The 18,361-nt window shown below is 53.5% G+C and overlaps 1 protein-coding gene across 4 annotated transcripts in view; it reads left to right on the top strand.

Moving 5' to 3' along the window:
- The window catches only part of Map2k3 (mitogen-activated protein kinase kinase 3), a 20,140-nt gene extending 1,779 nt beyond the window's left edge, over positions 1–18,361 (top strand). For 2 of the 4 annotated variants that reach the window (XM_021658184.2, XM_021658183.2), the window contains exons 2-12: positions 8,641–8,707; positions 9,049–9,097; positions 9,876–9,989; positions 10,200–10,319; positions 10,763–10,879; positions 11,566–11,617; positions 12,508–12,635; positions 12,935–13,012; positions 15,757–15,896; positions 16,687–16,732; positions 17,278–18,361. In XM_021658184.2, coding sequence (XP_021513859.1) covers positions 8,641–8,707; positions 9,049–9,097; positions 9,876–9,989; positions 10,200–10,319; positions 10,763–10,879; positions 11,566–11,617; positions 12,508–12,635; positions 12,935–13,012; positions 15,757–15,896; positions 16,687–16,732; positions 17,278–17,361 — 995 coding nt within the window. In that variant the 3' untranslated portion in view covers positions 17,362–18,361. Of the gene's footprint in view, positions 1–1,947; positions 1,970–4,888; positions 4,992–8,640; positions 8,708–9,048; positions 9,098–9,875; positions 9,990–10,199; positions 10,320–10,762; positions 10,880–11,565; positions 11,618–12,507; positions 12,636–12,934; positions 13,013–15,756; positions 15,897–16,686; positions 16,733–17,277 lie in introns of those variants that run through there. The other 2 variants (XM_060363592.1, XM_060363591.1) reach the window with 2 other exon arrangements.

Here is an 18,361-nt window from a genome sequence, read left to right as displayed (position 1 = left end):
ATTTGTCATGGGAAGTGAGGGGGACAAGATTGGAGGGCAGAGTTCCATTTTGTTTTATTTTCCAGGAAGAGAGAAGGATGCTTTTTGACATGTCAGGGACTCGATAGGTTGGGCTGCAGAAAAGGGAGTTCCAAGCTGGACCTACAGCTGTGAATGGATTGACCCGGTGCATTATGATTAAGCTGGCCAGTCTTTTGGATATGTCTAAGCCTTATCAATGAAATGGGTGTCAGGGCTGTGATGTGAGACTGAATGTAGAAAGGTTTGAAGCAAACATGGGTGAGATGATCAAGAACCTCGCATAGCACCCAGCACGTAGTAGGCACATGGGAAAATTAGTTGCTGCACATCCTTCCATGACAGTTTCCAGCTTTTCCTGTTGGAAAGGCTCAGCCCTGTGGGGTCAGGGCTCAGCTCTGGATTGCAGCAGCTGTAAAGCACCAAGGACAGCAATGGCAGGCACTTAGAGGGTGCTTGGGCAGTGGTGGCCTTCTCAGGAAACCTCCACCTCAGGAGTTCTGGTTTTGGGTAGGCTGTCCTGGGTGGGTGGGTGGGGGTGTCTTTTCAGTCCCCTGCAGCTGGCTTCCGTGGCTGTGCAGGAGCCCAGTGGGCAGGGTAATTGCATCTTACATAAGTAGGAGGCCAGATCCCTGACCATTGCCCAACTTCTGTGAGTAACTAGGGAGGCGCTTGCTGGGGGAGGTGGCTGAAGAGGGACTTGCAGTGTGCAGACCTCGTGGAACTTGAGAACCAGGAAATTAGACGCTGCTCCACTCAGGAAGGGTTTGGAAGCAGTGTTTGTGGTGGAGGCATTTAAGCTCTTCCAGGCAGGAGAAGCCTCATCGAAATAGAAGTTGCATTTGGGGATTACAGGGGTAGAAATCATGAGTGCCATTGCTAAGCTCTGTGTAGGGTTACGATTGACCCTCACGTGCTTGGTGGCCTGGCACTGGACCTGCTGGGCCTCTCTTCTGAGAGGGCCAGTGTGAATTTGCAGATTGTAGGTTAGGAAACGTGAAATTGGATGGGTTGGCTGGAGGTCAGACCCTCCCCAGGGCCCAGGATCCTGGTAACCTTTTAGAGGTCTGGAGATAGCTGTGGTGGGGGAGTGACAATATCCATTTGCCAAAAACTCTAGGAGGTTTTTCTTTTTCTTTTTCTTTTCTTTTTTTTTTTTTTTTTGCTGTTGTTGTTTGTTTTGTTTTTGCCATGTGCTATACATTGTCTTGTTTATTCTTCATAGCCTCATTTGCCCGTAAGCAGAGGCCCAGGGACACTAATCATTTACAGAGGCCCTTCAGCTATGATGGCAGAGTGTGGCAATAGCAGGACTAATCAATGATCTCCCCGGTGCTCCCTCCAGCCTGTTCCTCTGTGAGGTGCTGAGGGGAGCAGTAGGACCCTGGCCCCATGGCCGTCACCCCCGGGCTCACTGGACCTGGAGGCACGCTGCAGCAGAAGACCACCTATCTGCATGCAGTCTTTATGGCGGTTGCTTCCCCTACCGTGACCCTGCAACAGATGCACACAAGTCAAGGCCTTGGCGAGTCCAGACCAGTACTGTCCCTGGCAGGGACTCTTTACCACCTCTGCAGAAAACTTAAAACAATTAAAAAAAATTACTCTTTTGTACGTATATATGGGTGCTGCATGCCGCAGCTTAGCTCGAGGATGGAGGTCTCTCTGGAAGTCAGAATGTACTTTGTGGGAGTCAGTTCTCTCTTTTTCAGGCACGTGGATCAGCCTTCCACCATGTGGGTTTCGGGCATGGAACTTAGGACATCAGGCTTGATGTAACTGCTTTTCCCTGCCGAGCCGTGCTGCCAGCCTGTTTGCGGAGGACTTTGGACCGAGCAGGGAGCGGTAGCACCTGACCTTTGGTGGGGGCTGGAACTTTATCTGTGCTCTTCCAGTGAACAGTTGGCAGCCTGTCCTTTGTACCCAGGCCTGGGACGTTCTCCCCACATGGGTGAGGCTTGTATGTTTCACAGCTTTGTTGACTTCTCCTGTCTCTGTGCTCATTAGCAGGTCGCTGGCTGCGGTCAGAGGCCACGGGCAGCTGCCACAGGTGCAGATGTGGTCAGGGTGGTCTGTGTGATCTGGATGTGCACATCATTATTTGTCCTTGGGAACACTGTCCATTTTGTCAGAGATGGCCTTTGACACTCTACGGGAGATGTTATCATTGGAGCTCAGTGGCTGGGGCCTCTGGTGCCCAACGAGGCCACAGGAGCACTGAATGTCTTGTCCTGGCCCTGTCTGCCATTGTTATAGCTTTCCTCCTGTCCTGGGAGTTGGAGAGACTAGAGAGGGTGGCACCTTGGGGACTTCCCCCAGTCCTGGTGTGACGCACAGGAAACTCTCTATCAGCCAGCCTGTGGCTCAGGGCCTGAAGGCAGTAAAGTTCCCAGTCGGCCTGTGTGGGGAGAGGCAGCCAGGCTTCCGGTGGGTGAGTCAGCAGGCGCTGGATGCTGACTCACCACAGGCATGCCAGTCACTGCCTATAGCTTAAAGGGGCAATGCCTGGCAGGCAGCATTAGGGGGTTACATACCTCGCCATGTAGGCTGCCCCCGGTCCTGAGCTGGACAACTACAGATGGTCGGTTCTGGACCTTGGGTTGAACTGAGATTCTGGGCAGGTCCTCCTGTCCTATCCAGGAACTTCCTGTGTTAGGTAAACGACTCTTGCTTCCTCTTGCTCACCACATAAGAGTAGGTGGCAGCTGCTGTTGACTGCCCCTGGCCTAGGGAACAAGGCCTGGGGAAAGCCAGGAGTAGGCCTTGCAGCTCAGCCGGGTTGATCTGCCTGGAGTCCGAGCCTCACTCTGCCCATTTTGCAAATGTAACATTGAACAAATTGCACTTGGTGCATTCTGGATACTTTATGTGTATAGGTGTGGGGTGTCTCTCAGAGAAGAAGAGGATTGTTTTGTTTTGTTTTCTCCCAGCAAAACGAGCATGGGAGCCCTGCCTGGATGGATACAGATGTCAGGTTCTGGTGGTTGCAGCTACGGGCCGAGGATCCAGTCCTGACTCCATGACTTCCTCACCCGGGCAAATGGCATGTCCTCTTTGACTCTCAGTCCTCTTCCTTGCAGTGGGAGGAAGCGCTTCTCCCCTGCAGCGTGGTAGTAAAGATGGGAGATAGTGTTTCCCAAACAAATGGCATCTGTTATTATTTAATTGTTGGGATTGTGGCTGCTTTTCATAGTGGGGGGGGGGGGTTATAAATACCTCTGATGATATACTCATAGGATCCGTGACACAAGACTCTTCAGGGAGCCAGAGCTTGCTAGGCTCTAGGCCAGTGATTCTCAACCTTCCTAATGCTGCAGCCCTTTAAGTCAGGTCCTCATGCGGTGGTGACCCCCAACCATGAAATTATTTTTCTCGCTACTACATAACTGTAATCTTGGTACTGTTATGAACTGTAACGTAAATACCTGTGTTTTCCAATGGTCTTAGGTGACCCTTGTGAAAGGGCCATTTGACCCTCTGAGGGGTCACGACCCATAGGTTGAGAGTCCCTGCTCTAGGAGCTCTTTCTCCTCTGCTTCCTACGCTGCTGCTGTAGGCTGCCATTACTTCCTGGGCTTCCTGAGGGCATCAAGGAGAGAGCACAGAACTGAGGTGGCTGGGTCTTTCTGCATATCTGTCCCTGTCATTCAGCTTTGTTGTCCAGTGGCATTGAAAGTGTAAGTGAGGGATGCTTGGGAGCTATGCAGGAACTGGCCTCACGGACTTTTCTGGGCTGGTTTCTCAGGTGGTAGAATTTCATCCATGTCAGACTTGGTGCTAGCTGGGGAGTGAGTGGGCAGCAGTACTCATTTGAATTCTCTCACGCCTTCCCTTGGTTGTTTACCCGTGTTGCCCGTATCTGCCAGGTCTGCGTGCCCAGCAGCCCTTGCAGATACATTGCATGTAAAGAGCAGAGACGGTGGCAGCTTGCCCTACCTTACTAGGGCACATGGACAGCAAGCCTAGCATACTTGGGAGGGTCAGCAGCTTCCGAGTTCTGCCCTTCTCCCTGCCTGCTGGGTTATGGTAGTGCCTTGGCTGACCTGGAGTTCCAGAGCTACCCTAGATTCTCAGGGATGCTGTGTCCAGCAGCACCCACAGCTAGTCCCCAGCCATGAACAGCTCAACTGGACCCTCCTTCCATGTAGGGGCCCATGGTGAAGCCTGCTCTGTTATCTCCTGCTTTTCCCTTCCCTCCCTCTTTCTCCCTTCCCCTTTGCTCTCCCTCTCCTCAGCACTTTCTTTCTTTCTTTCTTTCTTTCTTTCTTTCTTTCTTTCTTTCTTTCTTTCTTTCTTTCTTTCTCTTTCTTTTTTCCTTCCTTCCTTCCTTCTTTCTTTCCTTCTTTCTTTTTCTCTCTTTCTCTTTCTTTCTTTCTTGAGACTTAATTAGAAATGTGTCCCGCCATTCCTGGTTTTATGTGGTGCTGAGGATCAAACTCAGGGTCTCTGGGGTTCAATTCAGGGCCTCATGCGTGTGAGGTAAACAGTCCACCAGTTACGGTATAGCCCCAGCCCCTTTGTTGTTTTTAAGGTTGCGCTTACTAGTGTTCAGTTGGAGGAGGCAAGAGATCCGAAGCTCGGTGCCGCAGCTAGGCATGGTGGGCTATGCCTGTAATCTCAGGAGTCAGAAGCCAGAGTAGGGCCTTGACTCAAAACGATACATTCAGTGTCATCCCCAGCTGTGTGGTATACAGTGAGTTCTTCCATGAGACTGTCTCAAAATACATAAGTAAATAAAATGGAGCTTTGCTGTGCACCAGGTGTGTTTAGCTCTTTGCCCTACGGAGGTGTAGGCTGCTCCACACCATGGCCTACGGGGCAGCCATGGGATGAGAACAGGAAGAAGCTGGAGCCAGCTGACTAGGACCATTGTTCCTCTTCACTCATGGCTTTGGCTTCATTTGTAACTAGGACCTCAGTGGAAGGGAAGTTCCGTGTGCTGCCTGATGGAGGTGCTGGTTTAGTCTATGTGGGTGAGTGTTTTTTTGGGGTGCCCCAACTTAGGTGGTACCCACCTGTGTGGCTACATGAACAGCCTTGGTATTGGTCCCCTGCACCACTGCAGATGTCATCGAGTTCAGAAGCTTATTTTGAGTTAGCGAGTGTGCGGTGACAGGCCAGGCTCCTTGGGGAACAGGGCTGCAAAGGGCCCTGGATACTAGCAGCAGTGTCTGGGCATAGTGAAGAAGTAGGTAGTGGCCAATACTTTGCTCTGGTACGTGATAATGGTAGTGAGAGTGGGAATGGGTGGGCTCTCAGAGGAATACTTTTTAGCTGAAGGCAAATGGGCATTTTGAAAGCCTTCAGGATGAAGGGTCACACTTAGTGAGGTCTATTCAGAGGAGAAGGACTCTTGCTCAGGTCCATCTGTGAGGCCAGTACTGGACCCTGGAATTGGTAGAGGCTCTGCCCTCGGCAGCCACAGCATCTTCCCGTTTCCATCTGTGCTTGGCCCTGCTGCCATGCCCAGAGGTCCTGGCTCAGTCATCCTGTGGCTGCCCCATCCTGTATCAAGTGCCCAGCTGATGTCCAGGCACTTGAAGGTGGCACCTTTTAGCTACCAACGGGAAGCTGCTCATCAAAAAACCCTGCCCTTCTCTTTGGACATCAGTTTACCCTGTTCATTTGTGAGCATACGAATGTATGTTCTCTGAACAAATATATGTTCTCTGAAAGACTGCTGCATGTAGATGGCTTCCTGAGTGGGAAGATGAAGATGGGACATCTTGTTTCTGATACATAAGTGTCAGTATTAACTTCCAGTTTGGTTTCCCAGGCCCAGGAGCCAGAGGAAGCACTGGTGTAGGGGTAGGGAAAGTCAGCAAGGCATCAATGTCATTTTAGTCATTGGAAATCATGGGATGGGATTTACTATCTTCTGGTGCACTGCTCCCAGTGGCCTGCTCTCGGCTATCTCTGCTGATGGTTGGGTGTTAGAGCAGGCCAGCCTGTTCAGGGTCACATCCTTAGCCCACAAGATGCCCACAATGCTCTTTGTCAAGCTTTCTCTCCTCTTTGACCAACTTGCACAGCGGATCAGTGAAAAACTTTCCCTCATGGAGCTGCTGAGAAGTGGGTGGTGGGTGGCCTCAGGCAGCTCCCCTGATCCTCTGTCGGATACTGCTGCTGGCCTGTGGGAGGTCTGCCATTCCTCTCCACATCACACCCAGGCCCCGGTGCGCAGAGAGGCATAATCGTTTGCCTAAGAGTGCGCAGCAGTGAAGTGGCAGGGTGACAGCTGAACCCCAGCCACTAGGATCCAGAGTGGCCTTTCTGGGATCATAGCTGTGAGAAGTGATGTAAGAGGCCAGGAGGATTCAGGTACAACAAGGGGACTAAGTGGCATCCAGGTGTCAGCCTGGATGAGGCTGAAGGAGAGAGAGAGAGAATTAGGTAGAAAACGGGGTGTGAGGGGGACAGAGGCGCATGTGGGAAATTGGACCAGAATGTCACCCTCGTCTGTAGGTACTTTGTTATCAGTGATGGGACCTTAGGTTAGCAGTTGAATCCCTCTCAGCCTCAGTCTCCCTGCTCCTTGTCTGAGGAGCTGCCATGAGGTTGGAGCGAGCTATTTAGATGCCGAGAACTGGGCTGGCCTGCACAAAGGCCTCTGCGACCCTGGCAGGCTTGTGGTTTGCTCACGGTGGCCAAGAGCCTCTGTTTGTTGTGGTGACAGTCGCCACCTTGGGCCACACCTGGGTAGCCCCAGGCTGCCTGACCATCTGGGCCCAGCCCTGACATTGGCATTAGGTAGTGCCAGGAGTAGTTGGTGGCTTGAGGCCTGTTTCTGGGCTCTCTCTACGGTGGCCTTGCCCATTCCCTCTGACAGCTGGCATAGCTGCCCCAGCAGCTCAGGTCATTCCTAACATGGGCTGGTGGCTCTTTAGGCTCGTTGCCTGTGTGCTGCCCAGCCTGGGATGATAAGAGAACCTCACCACCATACCTGACTGAAGGTGTGGGCATGGCCTTGCCAGATGGGACAATTGAGGCCTGGGAGAGGGCACATCTTATATCACCTCCCAATCCACTGCAAGAGACACAGGGGAGCAGAAAGCAGAGGTGACATGGGTGCTCTACTTAGGCAGGTTTGTCAGGGCTGGGCCTCATGAGACCCAGGGCCTGTCCCTCAGCACTGGGAGAACCCCGGCTGCCTACCTGGGTCTTCTGGTCAGTACTTTTGGAAGCCACTCTGGGTTGGCCTGAATACACAGGCCTGCCTGAGTCACATGCCCAGTTCTGTGCTGTGTGTGTGGCTACGGCTGGATCTGTCAGAACCTGGTTCTGGCATGCTTTGGGGCCTGAGGTCTCCCGGGCAGCTGGTGTGCAGGTCTGGTGGGCAGTTCCCGACTGTAGGGCTAGGCGGCCAGAGCGAGCTGGTGGTGGTTTGCACGAAGCAGCGAGAGCCTCTCGGGAAGGTGGGCCTTTGGTCAGTGCTTTTCTCTGTTCTGTGGGACGTTGAGGATCCTTGTTGCATGGTACTCCCTCATCCTGCTTCTCCCTGGAGTTTTCTCCCCTGGGGGGGGGTCAGTGCCCCCGCTGTCTGGAGAAGCCGAGACTGAGGGAGTCAGTGCTCACTGCCGGTGGTGGGCACCGAGCCACGTGGCCCCTGGGCAGCCCATGCAGGTTGTGCACCAGGCCAGGCTCCCGCTGTCCCAGTGCGGGTCCGTATTCTGGTGTGACCACTGCGGAAACTGAGGCTCCGAGAGTGGAAGTACAGTGAGTGGGGACCTGAGTGGAGCCCAGTCTCAGGCACTCCTGCACCAAGCCAGCCCTAGTGGACGAAGGACGCGGTGCGTCAAGGGCTGCTGTCACATGAAGTCCCATGGCCACAGAGCGAGCAGCTTCCAATCTGAGAGGAGGGTGGGCAGGAGGAAAACTCTACTTTGCTTTCTTTCAAGCCTCTCTTTGGTTTAGAGGGGGCAACTCCCAGGCCTCATTTGTCTTCCTTTTGTGTCCCCTGATTTTCTCTATTAAAAGGATGCCAGTTGTGCTGGGCGAGCACTTACCTGCTCTGGGATCCACCCCCCCCATGCATATGTGTAGGCACACGCACACATGCAGACAGTCCTGTCACACTGGATTAGGGCCAACCCTAACGATTTGATTTTGATTTCATTAAATATTCTCCAAATAAGGTCACATTCTTGGGTACTGGGGGTCAAGACTTCACCGTATATAGGTTTTGAAAGACACAGCTCAGCCCATAACAGAGATGTAGGGCACCGGCTTTCGTGTGTTTGGGAGCACTGGTACTGGGCAGACTGCATTCCATTCCTGGTGGTAAGAGGCTTGGAAACTCACACAAAGCTGGACATTTGAGTGCGTGTGTCCCATGGGCACAGCTGTATGGCGCCTCCCAGCTGCGGGGCCGCTCTCCGGAGGGTGGGGCTTGGCTTTGCCTTCCTGGGAGAGGAGGAGGCTTGAACCTGGCCCCCAGTCTGAGTGGGATCATGCTCGGCATTCTTCAAAGCCCAGAGGCTCCTCTTGGCACTGGTCGCACTGATTCTTGGGCTCCTATGTTGGGAGGGTAGTGAGGATCAGGGGCCTGAGTCACCTCTGTCCCCAGCTCTGCCCAGCCCAGGACTAAGAGTTGACAAGATCCCTGTCTTCTCTCCACTAAAGGAAAATCCAAAAAGAAAAAGGATTTACGGATAACCTGCATAACCAAGCCACCCGTGCCCAACCCCACGTGAGTCTGCCTTAAGTTCCTCACGCTGTTCAGACTTGGAGAGGCCTCCTGAAGGAGGCCAGGAGTGTGAGTAAGAGGCAGGGATGTGGGGGTCAGAGGTGGGTGAGAGAGCCATCTCTTCTCATCCCATCCTGGGCAGCCCCAGAGGAGACTTAGGAGCAGTGGCTGTTTGTTCTGTGCCCCAGTTCTTGTGCCTGGCAACACCATTACACTTATACCTAGTAGCTTCTCAATAATCAATGAACTGAGGTGGCTGTGTAAGCTTCCCCTGTACACACTTCACCTCATACCCCCTGTTGTGCCTTCTCCCAGAGAAGCTTACGGATTTGATGTCTCCACAGACCTCCCCGGAACCTGGACTCCCGGACCTTCATCACTATCGGAGACAGGGTAGGTGGTGACTGGACACTGGGGGAGGCTTCCCACTTCATCCCATAGGACCATTGAGAGGTGGCTCTGGGTGGTAGGCAAGGCTGGGCTCAGGGGAAGAGCTCGCGTCTTATCTTGCTGGTTGTGACCCTAGACCACCTGCCCTTAGACCTCCTATCTGGAAGAAGTCTATTCCACTTACCTCGTAGGGCTGTGGGGAGCCCGGAGCTGCCCCACTGCCTACCTCAGTGTGAGGGCGATGAATCCCACTTTTGTATCACCTGGAAACAGTGTGGGACTTGCAGGCTCCTGGGCCCTCAGGCCTCAGGCCAGACCCTAGACTCTATTACACATACCTCTGAGTGCCTTGGGAGACCACTTGCCATTGAAGATGTACACCAGGGCAAAGCATGCTGGGAGCTTCTTCTTGGCGGATCCTGCCTCCCCACTCCCTGTCACTGCCTGGTGTCCTTGTTAGTCTGGTTGCACAATCCCATGTATCCCATTCAGGGGCGGGAACTCCCATAGATGTTCAGTACATGATTGACTAATGTCTCTCTCTGCTGAGATGCGTGTGAAAGAGGAAAGGACTTCTCCCAAAGTCCTTGGGAGAAGTCACAGAGATCAGTGGCGGGCTCAGGTTCGCTGAGTGATTTCCACAGAGGCACACAGCATGGTGGATAGGAGCTTCGGGCTCCACTCTAACCTGCTTGACCTCTGCTCTGCTTTCTGGGTGAGGGACAAGAGCCAGTCTCTGGCTTGGTGATCACGAATTGCCTCTCCTTTCTGCCCTCTTCAGAACTTTGAGGTGGAGGCTGATGACTTGGTGACCATCTCAGAGCTGGGCCGTGGAGCCTACGGGGTGGTGGAGAAGGTGCGGCATGCTCAGAGTGGCACCATCATGGCCGTAAAGGTGAGCGGGCTATACCCTGCCTGGAGTAGCACTTGAGGAAGCGTGGGCTGAGCTGCAGGTTGGCTGCCTACCCTGTGGCGCTGTCCCGCGCCGTTGTCACCAGCACCGTGGCAGGACTTCTCAGACCTGGCCAGGCCACGGATTCTCCAAGGTTCCTGGCCCTCCTGGACTGGGTAAAGGAGGCGGCCTAGACATGCTGCTCTCTTGCAGCGTATCCGGGCCACTGTGAACTCACAGGAGCAGAAACGCCTGCTTATGGACCTTGACATCAACATGCGCACGGTCGACTGCTTTTACACCGTCACCTTCTACGGCGCCCTCTTCAGAGAGGTAGGCCCTGTCTCCACCCACCTCTTGCCAACCACCCCTGCCACCCCAGCTCTGTTGTGTGCCGTTGCCGGGACTTTAGCTACCGGGCGAGCTACACTGAGCTTCCTGCCACCTGAGATAGTTCCGCTGGGATTTTGAGAGGCAGGCTTGGGGGCCAGGCTTCCCTGTCCCTGGCCAAACCCTGTGCCTCAGAGTCCGTCTGAAGATGAAGCAGGTGTCTGAGCGGGTCTCTTCAGGTTGCTGTCAGGGGCCCGGTGCTCAGCGGCAGCTGAGATTTGTAGTTGTGGCCAGTTGTTTTCTGCTAGCCCCTGGGCGGGCAGGCCGGGTGAGGCCCCAGGGGGAGGCACTGTGGAGTATATGGGCTGGGGAGGCCCCCGGCAGCCTGCAGGCTGTCCAGGCTGGGCAGCACTGGTGAACCAGCTAAGCACTGAGTGTTTTCTCAGGGGGATGTGTGGATCTGCATGGAGCTCATGGACATGTCCCTGGACAAGTTCTACCGGAAGGTGCTGGAGAAGAACATGACAATCCCAGAGGACATCCTGGGCGAGATCGCTGTGTCTGTGAGTGGCCTGGCTCTGCCCAGTGTGCACAGTGACCGAGTCTTGGCAGAGCAGCTGTCGTCCTCCCCAAAGGCTCAGTACATCTGAAGCCTGAAAGCAGTGCCTTACAGAAGAGGCCCCAGGGCTGAGGCTCCTTAGGCTGGGCCACTCCATGCCTCCAAGCCCGTGGGTGGGCGCCCTCAGCTCCCATTCCTTTGAAGAAAGGAGCTTTGTACTTTCCATTGCCTCATATTCAGACACCTCACGACAGTAGGGGAAATGTTTGCTTTCTGAGTCTGCTGTTTCTAGACGAGGGGAGCAACTCTGGGTGGGTCATTGCCATAGCCAAGGGAAGGGGGTCGGGGGCAGTGCAACCAAGGATGCCCTTTAAACCATCCCACGCCTCAGGCTTCTCTCTTGCCTAGTCTCCAGGGGTGGTTTCACGGGGGGGGGGAGAGAGAGAAACTTGTGGAGGGAGGGGGCTGGTAGGTGTTGGTGATGGCCCTTGGGAGGCACTGCTTGAGATTTGTGGAGTAGGAGGAAGGCAGGAAGCTGACAAGTCTGTTGCAAGACTGCCAGGATGATGGGCAGATCTGGGGGGTGAGGCAGGGGCTGGGGTGTGTTTAGAGGGCGTGGGCTTTACTGCTTGGCTCTCCTCGATGTCACCCAGAATAACAGCAGCCCTGCCTCTCCCACCTTCCATTCAGATCGTGCGGGCCCTGGAGCACCTGCACAGCAAGCTGTCGGTGATCCACAGAGGTCAGTCCTCCACCATCCGCTGAGGCTCCGGCTCGGGGGTGGGGTGGGGGTGGGGAGACAGACTGCGACACACCTGGTGGGGCACGGGTCACTGTCTGCCTCTGTGCCTTTGGGTCTGCTGTGCTCTGAAGAGGGGGAACTAACTGGATCCCCGCTTTTTTTCCTGGGCTCCATTGCCCGCTTCTCCTGGGCACTTCATGTGCTGTGAAACCCCTAGGCGGTGGCATGTCACGCTAGGAATCTGACACCAGCTCCCTTACCCCCACACATGACCATCCCGAGCTTTTCTGGGATTCTTCTGCCTTTGTGGCCCCTGGTACTTATTAAGTATTGGCCTCCCACTAACTTGGTGGCACTGCACTTAGAACTAACGAAGGAGGCTAAGCAGGCCTTGGTGCCCACCACCCACCCATTCTGTCCTCAGCTCGACATTCCTGGCCTTTTGGCATGGAACCTTCCTGTCCTTTTCCGTGCGCCCTTGTCTTTTACACACCTGCATGGACCTCTGCTAGGAGGGTCCTGCCTCTTGTGAGGCAGGGGCTGGGGCTCCTCGTTTGCATGTACGGACCCCGTCCCCCCGAGTGCCTCCTGCTCACCCTGCTTGCTGGATCGTGTCCGCGGCAGGCGGTGTGCACGGCTAGCATGGGCAGTGTGCGCAGAGCTCTCGGAGGGTTTCTCTTTGCTAGGGACAGGCTGAAGTACATTTTGCTCTGTCTCCCAGCTGTGTGGTGTGATGGGGCTTGGTCCTGCACCTCTCACGGCTCGTCTCTACTTCCCTGTCCAGTCCTTGGGGGGGGGCCTTGGCTAGTCTGCTGCTGGCCACCCCAGAGCACTGGAGGAGGAGCAATCCCACTTGGCTCAGGCTGAGAAAAGGTACGCTCTTCTTGTAGATGTGAAGCCGTCCAATGTCCTCATCAACAAGGAGGGGCATGTGAAGATGTGCGACTTCGGCATCAGTGGCTACCTGGTGGACTCCGTGGCAAAGACGATGGATGCTGGCTGCAAGCCTTACATGGCCGTGAGTGCGGGTGTCCCGGCTAGGTGGAGGACAGGACAAGATTTTGCCTCTGTGCTGTGGGCTGGATTTTTCCGGCCGTGCCTCCAGTCTTAGGGACCCTTCCACCGTTTACCTGCACTCCATGATCCCTGTTTGGGTGACCTTGTTAGGAAGGCAGGGTTCCTTAGGACTGGTGGGAAGGCAGGGATGGGCTCTGGCTTTTGCTGGCCTATATCGTGTAGATAGGGGAACATAATGCTTTTTCCTAATTGAGGGAGCCTGGGCTGGCTTGGGTGTTCAAGCCCCTTTGTCTCTTGCAGCCTGAGAGGATCAACCCAGAGCTGAATCAGAAGGGCTACAATGTCAAGTCTGACGTCTGGAGCCTTGGCATCACCATGGTACTGTGTGGGGTTGGTCTGGTGGGGTGCAGATATGTCTGTGTAGGGGCCGTGGCCTCCAAGTAGTTTAAAGCTCAGACGAGAAAGTTGGTTTCTGTGTCCAAGGGGGAAAAGCACCATCAAACATTCCCGCCTCGGTGGGAGGCTATCTGGTAGCCAGAGGAACTGCTTTCCTGATGGCTTGGTTTAACCATCCTGAATGTTCTCTGATGTTCTGTGATGGAGCCGTTGGTGTAGACCAAGAAGTCTCAGCCAATGCTAAGTTTAGTTCTTGCCGTGCAAGTAATTTCCAAATCAAGAGGGTAAACTCTTAGCTGGGCATGTACACCCTCCTGGGATGTGATTCCTACACTAGCACCCTTTTGTAACGTGATTCTTTGGAAAGCAGAGGCCTGAGGATCAGGAGTTCAGGGTTATCTCAGGTTCATAATGATTTGAGGGTAGCCTGAGACCCTTCCCAACCCTCAAAAAAAAAAAGGCAATTTTTGTGTGTGCTTTTTTTTTTTTTTTTTTTTTTTCTATACCAGGAGCCTATTGCTGTAGGTTCCTGTTGTATTCCTCCAGGTTCAGTAGGGTGAGGCTCGGGATCATGGCTTGTGGAGGCTGAAAGGATCCTTGGCTTAGAGAGAGGAGCAGTAGCTAGACCACTAGGATTGAACTGGATCAGACAAATTCAGTCCAGGTGTAGGCACGGACCTTCTAGAAAGGCTTGACGGAGACCTCTAATTCACCTATTGGTGTGAGAAAACGCAACAACTAAAAGCAACTCAGGAAGGAAAGGGTTTATTATGGCTTGGAAGTCTCAAGGTTGCACCCATTCACTAACGGAAGTCTGGTCAGGAACCCAGAGGCAGGGACTGAAGCAGAAGCCTTGGACGAATGCTGCTTCCTGGCTTGCTCAGCCTGCTTAGTTATATCCCCTTCGACCCCCAGCCCAGGGATTGAATTGAACACCTGCAGTAAGTGCGAGGGAGGGTTGCCCACATTCCAGTCTGGTGGGGCTTTTTCAGTTGAGGTTCCCCCCCTTCCCAAGTGACTCCATCTTGTGTCGAGTTGACATAAAACTCTCTGGCGCAATGTTAAAATGAAGCTGAGTCCTTTGAACACGGGGACACTTCTGTGCTGCGCGTGTGTGGGAAAATGCCTTAGTTTTGATACAGCTGAAACAGCCTATCTGCAGTTGCAAAGATGTTTAACAGAAAGGGACATTCTGACCTTCAGGAGTCACAGTTACCAAGATGTACTGCCCATTTTCTTGGTTACCTCATGTCTAATTGTTCTGAGACTGTTCAAGTTCCCAAGATTGAGCTCATGACCTGTCAGACAAGACACGTTGTTACTTTTGAAGGGCTTATCTTGAAGGCGGGAGCCAGGGTTTTGCAGTACCTTTTCAGGCTGCAGAAGCAAAGGCAAGGCTTGTACTGTTTTCTAGAACCTCTTCTTCTAGGTCCACCACTCATCTTTATCTTTGGCCTAACATTTCCACTTAAAATGCCACCATATCGAGCCTGGCGTAATTCCAGCACATGGGAGACAGAGGCAGGCAAATCTCTGTGAGTTCAGGCCAGCCTGGTCTACAAAGCAAGCTCCAGGACAGACAGGGTAGGTTATGTAGAGAGACCCTGTTTTGGGGAAAAAAAAAAACAAACCAAACCAAAGCAAATGCTGCCATCCCAAGGAGCAATGACACAGTTCAGTGCATCCCTCTCTGTGGGCTCTGGCCTCAGGGCCTCTGAGCACACACAGTTTCTGTGTCTTGGAACACAATGGGGTTCACCTCGCACACACACAGGTCACGCTCAGGAAGGTTCTCAGCCAGGAAGTAATGTTGACCAAGGCTGAACCGAGTGCTGTCAGCATTTCCACTGCTGTCTCCAACACGTAGCCGTTACAGGGGTGTGTCTCCCCGGGAGCGGTCGGTCTTTTTGTGAACGATTTCATCTGATAGGTAACTGTCTTACACATCTTTGTGCTGAGGTAGTTTTTATTTACCATGGTCTAAGCTCTTAAAAAAAAAAAATCATCAGATAAGGTGTTTGAAGCTCAGTTTCTGGTGCTTTTTGGTCAGGTATATGGGCGCCACTGAGCTTTCTCTCCCAGTCTGCAGAAAGGTCCCACAGTGGACTCCGGAAGTGCTGAGGAAGTACCGAGTCCCTACAGTTCTGTCCTGTGACAGACACAGGGTGACACACACCCTCCTCCCACCCATGCTGTTCCCACGTTGGCTGGAAAGGCCTGAGACTGACAGGAAAGCCCCTTTTTGGCTTAGTTATTAGTGCCAGTTGCATTTGTTAGAATGGTGCCTCTTCCATTCCTTAAGGTGGTTACAGCCTGTCACCGAGACCTTCCACTGGACTGGTCAGGCCTCTGCCTCTCCCTGTTGGCCTCACTAGTAAAAACAACAGCTGGATAGGTGGCCTTGAATATTGGAGAGGGAGTAGCTGGGGCCAACAGGGACTTGGGACTTAGTGAGGTACCTTGCTGACTGCTGCCTCGAGGGAAGGTGTCTGTGGCTGCCACTCCTCATGTCTGGCAAACTATCTGGAGCCTGAGTTGTTAGATAAAATCTTCTAACTTTAAACTGTTTGAAAAAAGAGTGGTGGACAAGCCCAGCCCAGCCCAGCCCAGAGCTAGCCTTAGTCTGAGCTCTATCTGCCTGCCCTGTCAGGGGAGCTCAGTACTGGCACCCTTGTACCTGGCCTGTTGCTAGGTGGAGCCTGCTGATCCTGCTGTTCCTACTGCAGATCGAGATGGCCATTCTGCGCTTCCCGTATGAGTCTTGGGGGACACCGTTCCAGCAGCTGAAGCAGGTGGTGGAGGAACCATCCCCACAGCTCCCAGCTGACCAGTTCTCCCCTGAGTTTGTGGACTTCACTAGCCAGTGGTGAGTGTCTGGGCTGTGTCCCCTTCTCCTGCAGCAAGTAAACCCTCGAGCCACCTGCTGTCAGAAGGTAGGAGGTAGACAGCTCTAGCAGAAGCAAAACCTGAGTCCCAGTGGGAGGTTTTAGTTTGTCTTCTCAGAAAAGGATGGATCAGGTAGACCCAGAGAGGGGAGGAATAGTGTGTGTGTTTGTGTGTTTACAAAACAATAAGAAAAGCAGTTATACAGACCATGCTCTCTAACCAGATTTAAATAAACATAGGTTCTCATAAATAACTCCTGGGTTACAAGAGAGATTTAGAAAATAATTTTCAAGAAGAAACTAGTGAGAACAAACGAACAACCCTTGAGTGTTTTGGCCCAGAGCTGCTCAGAGAACAAGTTTAAAGCCTCTCAATGTAAAACAGGAAAAACCGAACACAGGCGAGCCCAACAGCAGGACTCATTGGTTAGTTTGACCCTTTTTGACTGGACTTCACGCTCCAGAACCTTCGACTGGAGTCTTTCCTTCTGATAAAGGGTAATCTAGTATGTGGTCATTAGGCAGAGCATTTCAGGGTCGCTGCCATGGACATAGCCTGGATCACTATGGAGACAACTGGACTCCGAGAGGCAGGGAAAGTTGCTGCAGGACTGTAGCTTGTACCCATGGACCCTGAGCCATTTTTCCAGGCCCCCAGACAGTCCCGCTCCTTCTCTGAGCCCCAGGAGTATGCCGCTTAATGGGGGCAAGCCCAGCCTGTCTAGCTTCGCTTCCTCCGTGTGAGCCTGGCTTCACTGCCCTCTTTCCTAGCCTAAGGAAGAACCCCGCGGAGCGCATGAGCTACCTGGAGCTGATGGTGAGTGTGCATGGGGGGTGCCCGCCCCACCCCACCCTCCGCGCTGTGTAGTGGCTGGGGTGGGGCTGTCTGGGGGAGGGTTGCATCCTGGGGTGGAGGGGTAGCTCCTCTGCCTGGCCCCTGCTTCACTTCTGTCCACGCGAGCGTCCCAGGCCTTGCGGAAGGGTGCGCAGTGCTGTGACAGTGGGGCACAGGAATCAACGTGGCATCAGGGAAGGCTTCTTAGAGGGGATGCCAGTTGAACGGAGCCTGGCAGGATGGATATGGGTTCTTTGCTGATGAAGGAAGGGTAGAGGGTCCGGTAGAGCACAGGCCTGATACCCTTGAGGAAAGAGATGTTTGTGTGTGGGAAGGACTGTTGCAGGAGGGTGAGGCAGAGCCGTAAGCGCTGATGGTTTTGGAAGGCTTCTATGTGCTGAAGGACCAGCAGGAGTTGGCCGATGGGAGGAGCATGCTGGGTAGATCAGGCTTGGGGGGAGTAAACCTCCCTTTTATACCTTCCGTACCCCTTCACCCCCGGAAATTGCACCTCTGTTTCCTACCAGGAGCACCCTTTCTTCACCTTGCACAAAACTAAGAAGACGGACATTGCTGCGTTTGTGAAGGAGATCCTGGGAGAAGACTCATAGGGGACTGGCCTGGGACCCCACTGGTCTGCCAGCGTCCATACCCCTCTGCTGGGGCAGCACCACCCTGCAGCCATAAGCTACTGCCAATCTGGCCCTGGGCATCCCAGGAGGAATGGAGGGGGTCGTTCCTGTCTGGCTGTGCAACTAGCTGCCCCAAACGCCAAAGAACCAGACCTCAGGGGGTCCTAGCCAGGCCCTATGGGCCCCACAGTGCCTCTGCTGCTGCTGCTCCCAGGGTCTCAGGCCTCCACTCGAGGGAAGAATTTGGAGGGGCCTGTGTACCCCGGCAGATGCTGTTGCCTCTTGAAGAGCAGGCAGCCAGTGCCTGTATGGACAGGCTGTATATAGCCTTGGTACTGTCCTGGATGCCACCCAGGTTGTATATATATTTTAAACCACAACTGAAAGACTTCGTATACTGTGGCCTGGATTGGGGACGTCTCTGTCCCATCTTAGGTGCTGAGGACACACTATGGGGACGAGCCATGTGAATCCCCTAAGACTTTCCTGGGAGACGTGTTGAGCTGCCCAAGGCCCTCACCCAGCACTGGCCAGTGGTCTCTAAGGGGCACACTGACCTAGCCCCTGGCCACCACCTCCACTGGCATCTGCCTTTCTTTTTAAACTATTATCCTTGTTGCCTTTCGCTCTGTGGGTGTCGCCAGTTTTTCTTGCATGGTGTGGAGCTGATCACTTAACCCTGGGGACTAGCAGGCTCACAGGCACCCCTGTGCTCAGGCTGGAGTCCCTAGGATAGCTCAAGCTCTCTGCTCAAGGCCACCTGGGGGGCCATACCAAGTCTCTAGGTGTGACCAGCTCATGGGAGCTAATAGGTTTACTCTAATAGGTGGTGTTTTTTAAAAAAAAAAGAAAGAAAATATATTTTTGTGAAAGAGGCCTGCCTTGCCCAGCCTTTCCTGGGGCAGGGACCTATTGCTGTTTTAATTAAAAAAATAAACCAAATAACAAAACCAAACAACCAAAAAAAACCTGTGTGAAA

This window comes from Meriones unguiculatus, chromosome 11 (genome assembly GCF_030254825.1).
Source record: "Meriones unguiculatus strain TT.TT164.6M chromosome 11, Bangor_MerUng_6.1, whole genome shotgun sequence".
Lineage (NCBI taxonomy): Eukaryota > Metazoa > Chordata > Mammalia > Rodentia > Muridae > Meriones > Meriones unguiculatus.
This window is presented reverse-complemented; position numbering and strand designations above follow the sequence as displayed.